The sequence below is a fragment of the Indicator indicator genome, chromosome 14 (assembly GCF_027791375.1).
Source record: "Indicator indicator isolate 239-I01 chromosome 14, UM_Iind_1.1, whole genome shotgun sequence".
Taxonomy (NCBI): Eukaryota; Metazoa; Chordata; class Aves; order Piciformes; family Indicatoridae; genus Indicator; species Indicator indicator.
The window spans coordinates 25,408,767-25,421,452 of record NC_072023.1 but is presented as its reverse complement, the minus strand read 5'-3'; the positions used below and the strand labels follow the sequence as shown (position 1 = coordinate 25,421,452).

The window sequence follows — 12,686 nt, the reverse complement described above, 5'->3', positions numbered from 1 at the left end:
TCATAACTTACAAGTATCAGCTGCAGAATGATTACTTTTAAGACTCAAAGGTCTTCCTTTGGCCTTCAAGACTTCACCCAAATCTTTTTCACTCAGTATGCACCACAAAGAGAAGTTAACAATCCCACCAATTTACACCCTTTTGGCAGTACCAAAACTCTTTTTGCAGTCTGCTTTTGTAGTTAGTATGTACAAACTTCTGTAACAAGAAAAGACTTCAAGTAAGTTCTGTGATCCAAATCAAGAGCCTTGAATCATCTGCTCACCTTCCAATTGTTCTAAAGCTTTCCTTTTGTACCTGGAAATCTCTTACATCCTCTGGCCTCCCTCCTTCAAGTCTAGAAAGACTCTTAGAGCTACAATGCAGGTGTGAGATTTGTCAAAAGTCAAGTAAGCTCACTTGAACTCTAAATCCATGCTCCCTGGGAAGCAATCCAGATGACTATTTGCCCAAATTTCTTCTGGCCATTCAGAAGACTTGAAAGCCACACGTAGCATCTCCCAAACTCTTACTTCGAACAGGTCTCCATTTCACAGGCACAATCTGGTGCCACACAGGACAACTGCACAATGCAGCTCAACTGCAGGAGAGGAACCATCACTGAATGACCTGAACAAAGGCAAAGGAACTTGCTTCTTTTGTTTACCTACCCCATCACCGGCAGGTTAAAGCACAATGGGAAAGAGTCAAGCACAGGCTTTTAGGGCTGCATGAAGAGCCCATTCATCAGCTAGTAACAAGTCGCAAGCAAGTCATTATGTCATCTTAAAGTCATAGTAAGAAGGATTTCATTAGAAACTATCCTTGCTGGAACCACAAAGGCAGTTTAAAGACACATAAGGTCTAGGACAGCAGAACCAACGTTGTCCAAAAGGCTAGGCAGGAGGGAAGAACCTGGTGCAAAATGCCTTATAAGCACATACATAGCCCATGCAAACTAGAGAAAGAAAAGAAGCTTAAACTTCTAAAGCAATGAGAAGAATCATGCAGCTTGCCTGACCCCTCTCACCACCAAATCTTTAACATTCAGACAAGTGGCCACTCCTCCTCAGTCACAGAGAATACACCACTCATCTGCCACAACAGCAACTGCAAAGATACACCTTTTGCAAGGTAGCAAAAGGTGTATCTTTGGCACAGACAGGGGTGATCCAGGAACATGTATGCAGTCCAGAAAAGAACAGAGAGTTACAAAACAAAATACAGACTAAGAGGTTCAGATGTAAAAAGATACTGGGTTTATATTCATAGATTCATAGGAATGTTTGGGTTGGAACCGACCTTAAAGATCACCCAGTTCCAGCCTCCCTGCTATGGGCAGGGACATCCTCCACTAGACCAGGCTGCTCAAGGCCCCATCCAGCCTGGCCTTCAACACCTCCAGGGAGGGGACACCCACAACCTCCCTGGGCAACATGTTCCAGTGTCTCACCACCCTTACTGTAAAGAATACCTAATACCCAGGCTAAATCTACCCTCCCCAAGCTTCAATCCGTTCCCTCCTGTGCTATCACTACAAGCCCTTGTAAACAAAGTCCCTTTCTTGCAGGCCCCTTTTAGGTACTGGAAGGCTCTACAACGTCTCCCTGGAGCCACCATTTCTCCAGGCTGAACAGCCTCAACTCTCACGGCCTGTCCCCAAATAGGAGGTTCTCCAGCCCTGATCATCCTCATGGCCTCCTCTGGACCTGCTCCAGCAGTTCCATGTGCTTCTTATGCTGGGAGCACCAGAACTGGACACAGTGCTGCAGGTGGGGGTCACACAAGAGCAGAATAGAAGGGGAGAATCCCCTCCCTCATCCCACTGCTCACACTGCTTTTGATGCAGCCCAGGACACAGTTGACCTCCTGGGCTACAAAGGCACATTGCCAGCTCATGCTCCTCATGAGCATCATTACAAAAACGGCAGATGAACAGCACTGACAAAAGGATGCAGCTGGTTTAGCATTATTTTGGACAAGCTTGCTGAAGCCAGCTAGTCAGTTTTTTGCATAGAATGGCACCATTCACAAAAAAGCAGGATCTTTAGTGTGGGGGTTTTTCAGGAATTACCCAGGGGGGTTACTGGTGCCAGGGACAAAGGCCTCAGAGAAGAGAAAAACAAACAAACAAAAAACCCCAAAACTTCTAGGACTAGATTTGATTTCTTAATCCCACCTCCATTTTTTTTTCCCCATACAGATGGCTTTATTTCTGAAGAGGATCAAAATGTGAAATAGCTAGCATACAATGCAAGCTGGGGGAAGGGAGATGGAAAATAATCTTGAATATAAAACTGTGCTTACACACACCTTCTCAGAAAAGATTATTCAAATAATTCATCAAAAGCAACTACTGCCTCTTAAGAGCTCAGACTGCTTCCTCCCACGAGTGGAACAGAAAGTGGATATACAAATAGGTGGGAGGAAAAGAATCTCAGACAGGAGAGATTGGGACAGATCTTATGCAAATAAAGGAGCTGCAATGATAAATACAAGGAAATAAGAGACGAGATGCAAATAAAGAAAATGAAGAAAAATGAAGAAAAGGCCTTGGGGGTGCTGGGGGATGAGAAGCTCAACATGAGTCAGTAGTGTGCACTTGCAGCCCAGAGAGCCAAGCAGAGCCTGGGCTGCAGCAAGAGAAGTGTGGCCAGCAGGGCCAGGGAGGGGATTCTCCCCCTCTGCTCCACTCTGCTGAGACCCCACCTGGAGCTCTGTGTACAGTTCTGGAGCCTCTATTACAAGAAGGATCTGGAGGTGCTGGAAGGTGTCCAGAGAAGGGCCATGAGGATGAGCAGACGGATGGAGCTGCTCTGCTATGAGGACAGTCAGAGAGTTGGGGTTGTTCAGTCTGGAGAAGAGAAGGCTCTGAGGAGACCTTCTTGTGGCCTTCCAGTATCTGAAGGGGGCTACAAGAAAGCTGGGGAGGGACTTTTTAGGGTGTCAGGGAGTGATAGGACTTGGGGGGATGCAGCAAAACTAGAAATGGGTAGATTCAGTTTGGATGTTAGGAAGAATTTGTTCACCCATGAGGGTGGTGAGACACTGGCACAGGTTGCCCAGGGAGGTGGTGGAAGCCTCATCCCTGGAGGTATTTAAGGCCAGGCTGGATGTGGCTCTGAGCAACCTGCTGTAGAGTGAGGTGTCCCTGCCCATGGCAGGAGGGTTGGAACTGGATGATCCTTGAAGTCCCTTCCAGCCCTAACAATTCTACCATTCTATAAAAGAGCAGCAATGATAAATACAGGAAAATGAGAGACAAGATGTAAATAAAGGAGCTGCAATGACAAATACAAGGACATAAGACAACAACAATGTAATATTATGACAGGGTAAAAATACACACATTTTCACATTAGAACTCAAGTCTTAGACGCAGCGAATTTTGTGGAAGCATCACATCTATTTGAATCCACCTATATTATGACATTCAAGAAAGTCAATATGATTAGCTTGCCAGTAGAAGCAGTTAAAAGCATATTAAATGACCACAGTTGTTAGACCATCGAGCTCTCAATTCACTTTCCTTCTCCAACATAGGCATTTCTTGATTGTTACCACTGGCTTCAATGTGGTTGCATTTAGCCACTAGAACACTAATGCATCATGAGTCCTTGTGTAAGGCTATGTTTAGCAGGTGTGCTTGAGTACTGCTGCCATCTAGGGAAGAACAATAACCTTATGTTACTGTTATCTAAACAAGAACTTCTTCAAGACTAGAATAAAATCATGCTTTTGAACTAGTAAGTAATTTCTACTGAGGCAGCTGCACAAAGCCAGAATGTAGAGTAGAATAAAAAAGTGAATCCTAGCTGGCATTTAACAGCTGTGCTGAGGCTTACACAATACAGAGGAAGATACACAGTGTAAGTTTTTTTTTCCCCAGATTTAGAACACTGCAGTATGCCACATAATAAAGGCTGTTTGGCAAGTTAATATTGGTACTTTTGTCAGCAGAGAATACTGGGGATAATCCATCTGAATCATCGACCTTTTACCAAGAAAAAACAAACAAAAAAAACCCCAACTTAAAAGATATCATAGAGACCAGGACTAAAATCTTAGGCTGAAAAAAGTTAGAAAAGCAGGAGGCCAGAATGCAATTCAAGACAGAACAGCAAGAAATAGCAAAACCAAAATTCTGTGACAGCATTTTAGGAGACAGAAGACACCAAATAAAAGAAACCTAAGTATTTGTAGTAAGCCACCACCACAGAAACACATAAGGAAGAAAGCAAACAAACAACCCTCAAAACACACATGCTAAGAAGCCCAAAAAAAAAAAAAAAATAGAGAATGAGTACTTCATTTGATTGCCAAAGTTCTAAAATTAAATACTGACTCACCCAAATGATTTCTATTTAGCTAAGCAAATGTACAGAAAGAATTATAGAACATAATCAATCACAAGCTTTTACTCTGGGCTATCCATTTGCAGCCAACAGGTAACTCACACTAATCACCGTGGCATCATAGAATGGTCTGGGTTGGAAGGGACCTTCAAAGGTCATCCAGTCCAACCCCTCTGCAGTCAGTAGAGGCATTCTCAACTCGATCAGGTTGCCCAGAACCCTATTGAGCCTCACCTTGAATATCTTCAGGGATGGGGCCCCAACCACCTCCCTGGGCAACTTGTTCCAGTGTTGCACCACCCTCATGGTGCAGAACTTGTTCCTAACATCCAATCTAAATCTGCTCTTCTCTCATGTCAAACCATTGCCCTTCATCCTGTCACTACAGCCCTTTGCAAACAATCCCTTTCCAGCCTTCCTGTAGGCCCCCCTTCAGGTACTGGAAGGCTCTAACTCATATTACTCAACCAGGAGAGTCAGGGACAGGAATAAAAACAGCCTTTAGAGAAAGATTTTTCCAAACACTGTCAAGATAAAGATGTGTGTGAAATATCTGCTAGTACAACTCAACTCTTTTAGCAGACTCAGTTATTGGTTAAGAATTTGCACCCTGTACACGTGCTTTATGACCTTCAGGGAATGCAAATTAAAACACTCTGGGTATTTCCTGTGCCCATGGTAATGAGAACATCCTGCACAGCTTATACAGTGCAACCCACAGTGCCTTGGCTGGTGCCCAGTTACTACTGGCACCCCCATGGTTCAGTAGTGGGGCCTGTCCCCTTTAATGTCTCTATCAATGATCAGGATGGGGGGATTGAGGCACCCTCAGTAAGTTTGCAGATGACACCAAGCTGGGTGGCTGTGTAGATCATGCTGGAGCTAGAGGGTACAGAAGATTTGCAGCAGGACCTGGACAGGTTTGACCAGTGGACCAAGGCTAATTGGACAAAGGTCACAACAACCCCATGGTAAGCTACAGACTGGGGGATGTGTGGTTGGAAAGATGTAACTCAGAGGGGGACCTGGGGGTTCTGGATGACAGCAGTGAGCCAGCAGTGTCCATGTGGCCAAGAAAGCCAAAGGCATCCTGGCTTGGATCTGAACCACTGTGGCCAGCAGGGACAGGAGGTGATCATCCTCCTGTGCTCAGCACTGCTGAGGCCACACCTCCAGTGCTGTGTTCAGTTCTGGACCTCTCACTCCAGGAAGGACGTTGAGGGGCTGGAGAGCATCTAGAAAAGTGCAGTGAGGCTGGAGAAGGGCCTGGAGCCACTGGGCTACCAGGAGGGGCTGAAAGAGCTAGGGGTGTTCAGGCTGAAGAAGAGGAGGCTGAGGGGAGACCTCATTGCTCTCTACAGCTCCCTGAAGGGAGGTTGGAGCAAGGAGGGGACAGCCTCTGCTCCTTGGTGACAAGAGACAGGAGCAGAGGAAATGGTTCCAAACTGCAGCAGGGGAGGTTCAGGCTGGATGCGAGGAAATGTTTCTTCCCAGAGAGGGTTCTCAGCCATTGGAATGGTCTGCCCAGGGCAGTGCTGGAGTCACCATCCCTGGAGATGTTCAAGCAGTGTGTGGAGCCGGCACTTAGTGCTGCCCCTGCAGTGCTGGGTGGAAGGTTGGACTGGATGAGCTTGGAGGTCTCTTCCAACTGGATGTTTTCTGTGATTCTGTGAATATCTGTTCTGACTCATTACAAGGACCACTTGACATTGAATTCCATAAAGGCTCAAACTATTGAAATTATGACAGCCTAATACAGGTTCTTGTATCAGCTAAACCCATGCTGTCGGTCCATGCACACACCCAAAATCTGTGGCAAATGAAATTACAGCACCAGTAGGACTCTTCTGCCTAGAAGCCTACATAAATTTACAGTGAGCCTAAGATGAATGCCTCCTCCACTTAACTGTGTTGATACCCATCTGTATATATCCTGGGAGCAGCATTAATTACCAGGAGGTAATTTGACGTGACCTCTGCATAGCTCCCAATTTCAGTGCGGAATGCCCTTCCGCAGCATCCTGTGCCCACGAACGTTTACAAAGGCTCACACACCAAAAATTCAAAAACACTGCCACTAGCTCAGGAACCTGTGAGCCACCAATTTCTACAGGCTGGAAGAGTATCCTGAGAAAGAACCACAACATGCTTCCCCATCCTTTTACTCTTCCTTACTTGCTGCTGTCCAAGATAGGATCACAGAATGTTAAAGGTTAGAACAGACCTCCAGAGATCATCCAGTTCAAAAGCTGTGCCAAAAGCAGGATCACCCAGTGCAGTCTGCACAGGAATGCATCCAGGTGGGGTTGGAAAGTCTCCAGAGAAAAGAGACTCCACAACCTCTCTGGGCAGCCTGCTCTGGTGCTCTGTCACCCTCACACTAAAGAAGTTTCTCCTCATGTTGAGCTGAAACCTTCTATGTTCCAGTTTGTCTCCATTGGTCCTTGGCTTATTACTGTGCACCACCCAAAAGAGCCTGACCCCCTCCACTTGACACCCACCCCTCAGCTATTGATAGACATTGATCAGATCCCCTCTCAGCCTTCTCTTCTCCAGGCTAAACAGCCCCAGGGCTCTCAGTCTCTCTTCTCAGGGGAGATGCTTAAGTCCCCTAATTATGCTTGTGGCTCTCCATTGGACTCTCTCCAGTAGGTCCTGGTCTCTCTTGAACTGGAGAGCCCAAAACTGGACACAGTATTGCAGGTGTGGTCTCAGCAGGGCACAAAAGAGAGGGAGGAGAAGAACCTCCATAGGTTCTGCTTTGGACACACTTTTCTTGATGCACCCCAGATATACTCAATGGCCAGACTGGATTAGACCAACAAGAATGTTTACAAACAGACTTTTTTTTTCAGTCCTGATCTCTTAGCCAAGGTTTGGGTGGCACTCAGCTAGAGTCAGTGTACCTTCTCCTTCCACTTATGATTACTTGGAAGTTAGAGAACAAATCTTTTGAGATATGAACAGCATCTAAGCATAGAACAAATCAGTAGGAGCCCCATTCCTTTCAGGGGAGAATAAAAGAATATGAAGCTGGTAAACTCCTGCTTATCAGCCAAGTTCACATACAAGTCTTTTCAGCTCAGTTCACACACATTCACAAGAATATTTCTGCCATCTTCCTGGGTTTATTACAATTATGTAGCAGCCACAAAGTGGTTGCAAGCTCACAGTTCACGTCTCTGGAACTTATTTCAAGCACCGAAACAAAGTGAAGTCGAATCTAATTTTTCTTAGTAAATCCAACAGATACTCATAAAACTTACATTTCTCTGGTCAGAAGACAGAGGTGGCTTCCCTAAAAGCAGCCTCTGGTCAGAGCTGTCCTCTTCAAAGGCCGCCTGTGCTGTCGCTGTGTCAGACATGTGTCCTTTTCGGAGCCGCAGACCTGGCTCTGCAGAGCCAGCATTCTCGAGTTCCGTTAGTTCATTCATGAGATGCTGGGAGCCTTCTCAAATGTTCTCTTTCCTCTTGGTTCGGCTTAGCTGATTGTGTTGGCTCTGAATGACAAACAGAACTGAAGTTAGAGAGTGTAAGAATTGGCTGGAAGAAGAAGCTGCTTAAAAGTTACACGACATCTACACCAACTACTTTTAAACACTCCCCTGGGACATATACTCTGACACTACAGGACAAGGAATTCTCATCTCGTGACCATTAATACTTTCACATCCTAACAGAAGTAAAACATCCTTTGAAAGTGAAGCTCTCTAACACAGTAAATTCACAACAGTATAGTGATATTTTATAAATCATTTTGCAAACAGTGGGCTGTTAATACTATTCACAAATAAAACTGATTTCAGGCATTCTGGGGACTTGGTTGCACCACGACCAGGACACTAAGTATTGGTAGAGCTGCTCAGGTAATAGCAAGCAAGCAGAGCTCAAGCAGCAACTAACTTTAGACAGAGGGCAAGGAGAGCAGTAGTACCCACACTGATTATGTTTCCCTTGCTTAACATGATGACAATTATTGCTAGCAATCGGTCTGTACCTCTACTTCTGTAAGGAATTAGACCAGGCCGATTTAAACACTATTAATTGCATCACAGCAATCAGAAACTGGTAAATCTTCCAGAAAACCATAACTCAGGCTTTCCACTCAAAACAAGTAACTATATTTTACACTTAAAATACTGCAAAGAGGATTTGGGGGTAAATTTAACTCAAGATGCTAAAGATGAAATTTGCAGAAAATTACCTAATGACAGCCTGTTAATTTGAGCCCTCATCCAAGAGTATTATTGGTTACCTATTTATCTTGTACATGACTGTGCGGTGGTCACGTCAACAGCCAATCAAGAGGTACCTGTTTGAGGCTGGTAGCCTTGGAAGACACAAGCCAGAGCATTTTGCAATCAAGAGTGCCAGAAACCATCAGAACGAATTAGCACTCAGCTGAGGCTTCTGAATGGCTTTGAATAAGAATCTGTTTTGCGCTAATCACTTGGTGTCATTCCATTACTGGAGTGTTTAAATACTCAGATGTGACTAACACATAACATTAAGATAACCCATCTAACAAGTTTTAACTTGCCAGCATGCATAATTAGATTGGAATTTTAGTGCCCAATAAAAAATGCTGAACTTTGTCATAATGTAGGAAGGCAAATTAAAAATATAAAGGTAGATTTATACTGGCAGTCTTGTAACACAATGTCACCTCCAAAACACCGATAAAACAATGTACTCCTTCCCTTCAAGGACCAATTCATTTACATATGATCACTGCAAGGTAATTCTCAGCCCTGACAAATGTGCTATAGTTAATTTTGCTGCAGCACTTTGTAATAATATCCACATGGCTGCCTGGCAATCCCCAGAAGAGCAAGCTGCTAATGAAAAGGTAACAAGCTCTGCAGAACTAAATGATACCTCAGGTGTCTGAGTTCAGGATGGTACACTGCTTTGATCACCCAGGCAAGGTAAGGTTACAGCATGGAACAGAGCAGATGGCATGGCCACCTTTTTGCTAACTCCACTACAGGGTCAGCAACCTCTGTCTGAGAAGTAGCATCTAAAATAGCTACAGCTGCTTACTTGGTAAACACAAGAGCTACAGGACTATTACACCATGAAAATTAAGTGAAGGTTTAGCAGGAAGTCCAATGAAAAAAAGTTGAACAACTGGATTTTAAGACCAGGAAGAAATATTTAGAAAGTCACAGAACAACTGAAATGTCACCCCTGCACACCACCACTCTCCCCACCCCCTCCTCAACTTTTTTTTTTTTTTTGGGGGGGTGTCATTTTTTATGTGTTTGGGGGTTGTTTTTGGGGGGAGAGGGTTGGTTGGTTTGTTGTTTTGGTTTGGTTTTGTATTTCAAGCAGTTAATTCAGAATTCTATTTTTATGCAAGAAACACAAAGACATCGTCAAACTGCCATTCAGCAAAACTGATCTAGCAAAGACAGGCAAAAAAAGCATCCAACAAGAGTCAGTTGGAAATGAAACTTCTAAGATGGCTTTTAAATTAAGGCACCAAATAAAAGACTCATTTCAGTATAGTTCACTATACCAATCTGAAGACATAGCAGTTCTGGGCCCCTCACTTCAAGAAAGATATTGAGGTGCTGGAGGGAGTTCAGAGGAGAACAACAAAACTGGTGATGGAACTCAAGGGAAAGTCTGATGAGGAGAGGCTGAGGAAGCTGGAGCTGTTAAACTTGGAGGAGAGGAGACTCAGGGGGGATCTTATCACACTTTACCTGAAGGGAAGTTATAGGAAGGTGGGGGTTAGGCTCTTTTCCCAGGCAACTTGTGACAAGAGGAGAGGGCATGGCCTGAAGCTGTGCCAGGGGAGGGTTAGGTTGGATGTTAGGAAGCAATTCCTCATGGCAAGGGGAATGGACTGCCCAGGGAGGTGGTGGAGTCACTGTCCCTGGAGGCGTTTAAGGAAAGACTGGATATGGCACTCAGTGCCATGGTCTGGTCAATGTGGTGGTGTTAGGTCATAAGCTGGACTTGATCCAGAGGTCTATTCCAGCCTCAATAATCCTGTGATTCTAAAACTAAAGTTGCAAGTAAGCAGCTGTTTGTAAACAACAGTTAGGCATGCACACAGCCCTACCTGATATTCCACACCACTGCAAACAAGTAGTTGAAACAGCCATTGTTTGTTTCAGACTGTTCAATTTGCAAACCAGCAAGTTTTTCTAGCTGTTCTTTTTACCAGCTTTAAGCAACAGAATTACCACAGCATGTCCTTGCATCACCTCCATGCCATTGCAAGATACAGCAACGACCAGCTCAACAGGCTTCACCACAAGGTAATTGCAAAAAGTTGTTCTTATACAGGATTCAAAAATGCCAAGAGACTTCTTAAATCAGGCCCTGAAGATTTACTTCACCAGCACTCACTGCCAAGCAATCACTAAGGTTAAAAATAAAAGATCTGCTTCACTTTCAGCAAGTGAGATCTGCATTCAGCAGCAGAGATGAACTTCAGAGGTCTGAATAAATAGATGCTGTTTCTTGAAATTACAGTGGGATTGCTCAATGAAACAAGGTGTTACCATGTTGTCCTCCTTTATGCAGGATCCTTTTAGTGCTAAATATGCTTGCTTTACTGAGCATGTAAAGGTAAGCAAGCCCAAAGATAGTACAAAAACTACTGGTTTTCAGTCCTCAAAGCCAAAAACGTGTCTGAATGCAACATGGAGCCACCAGCAGAGAAGTGCTAATAGCCAGAACTATTTGTTCACAAGCTAAAGAAAACAAGCTGATACAAACAGCAAAGGCACAGATGGTCTTTAATTTGCATGGTAAGGTTTCTATGACTCCACAGTTCAGTGAAGTTCTTGAACAATTCAACAGTAAACCACCTCTTAAGAAAATACAAAGTCTAAGTCAAAGTATGGTCAGCAGCATCTAGCCAGAAAACCATGGCTGAAATTTCATGAAGAAACTTACTGACCCATTCTAAGACCAGGCAGTTCATTAAAACAACAACTAGAAAATGCAAAGCTGTAGAACACCTGAGGTCTTGCAAGAGAGCTACTACTGTGTTTAAAATCAGATGAGAAAAGCAGCCACCAAGTTTGGTTTATTGGTTGTTAACTTTTTGTGGTTTGTTTTGGTGGCATTTTTTTTGGGTTTTTTGCTTTGTTTTATTGTTGGTTGGTTTTCATGGGTTTGTTTTTGTTGTGTTTGGAGGGGTTTGGGGGAGGAGGGTGGGTTGGTTTGGGTTTTTTTTTTGCTTTTAATATAGAAAACTTTTAAAGACTAAGTCTGCTTTTGCAAAGTACTTACTGGTTGAATACTATTGTAGTCCTATCCAGAGCCTATAAACACAAAATGCAGCACTCCTTTAGCTGACTTAATATGCTGCTGCCACCACACAACCTATGATAGCCTAAGTGATGATCACTCCCATTTGCTCACTCCACCATAGTTCAGAAGTGAACCCCACAGCAAGAAGAATCAGGGCCACTTCCAAGCAGTAGACAGACACTCGAGGTGTCTCTGAAGAGAATCAGCAGGCAATAATGTTTCAGCAGGTCACCCCAATTATACAGTATCAGAGGAGTCAAAGTCTACATTACAAGATATTTAGGACACTGCTTCACTCAAGATAACAAGGAAAGTGTAGTTCAAAAAGTCTTCTTTCTCTGCCTACATGGCACCTTTTATTATATATATATAAATGTCTATTTATTGGGGAAATCAGGGAAGCACCAGTGCCAACTCATGGCAGGCATAAAGTCTGGGTAAAGGAAAGAGGAGGTCAGACTTGCAGCACATTCCATGTCACATCTTTTGCTGTCTTTTTTCATTAAGCATATCACAGAATCACAGAACATTAGAGGTTGGAAGGGAGCTTCAGAGATCATCCAGATCAAAACCCTTGCCAAAAGCAGGACCACCCGGGCCAGTCTCCACAGGAATGCATTCAGGCGAGTTCTGAATCTCTCCAGAGAATTGAGACTCCACAACCTCTCTGGACAGCCTGTTCCAAGGCTCTGTCACCCTCTGTGATGGTTTCAAAACGGTCAAATACTGTCCTATAAAACTGTAACACACTCACTGTAAAGAAGTTTCTCCTCATGTTGAGCTGAAACCTTCTATGTTCCAGTTTGGTCCTTGGCTTATTACTGTGCACCACCCAAAAGAGCCTGGCCCCCTCCACTTGACACCCACCCCTCAGCTATTGATAGGCATTGATCAGATCCCCTCTCAGCCTTCTCTTCTCCAGACTAAACAGCCCCAGGGCTCTCAGTCTCTCTTCAAAGGGGAGATGCTCAAGTCCCCTCATCATCCTCCTGGCTCTGTTGGACTCTCTCCAGCAGGTCTCTGTCTCTCTTGAACTGGGGAGGCCCAAACTGCAGACGGTATTGCAGCTGTGGTCT

General features: G+C 44.3%; 1 protein-coding gene across 4 annotated transcripts in view; it reads right to left on the bottom strand.

Moving 5' to 3' along the window:
- The window catches only part of ADIPOR2 (adiponectin receptor 2), a 58,200-nt gene that overhangs the window by 22,930 nt on the left and 22,584 nt on the right, over positions 1-12,686 (bottom strand). For all 4 annotated transcript variants that reach the window (XM_054386488.1, XM_054386489.1, XM_054386490.1 and 1 more), the window contains exon 2: positions 7,602-7,835. In XM_054386488.1, the coding sequence (XP_054242463.1) occupies positions 7,602-7,769 (168 nt within the window). In that variant the 5' untranslated portion in view covers positions 7,770-7,835. The remainder of the gene's footprint in view (positions 1-7,601; positions 7,836-12,686) is intronic.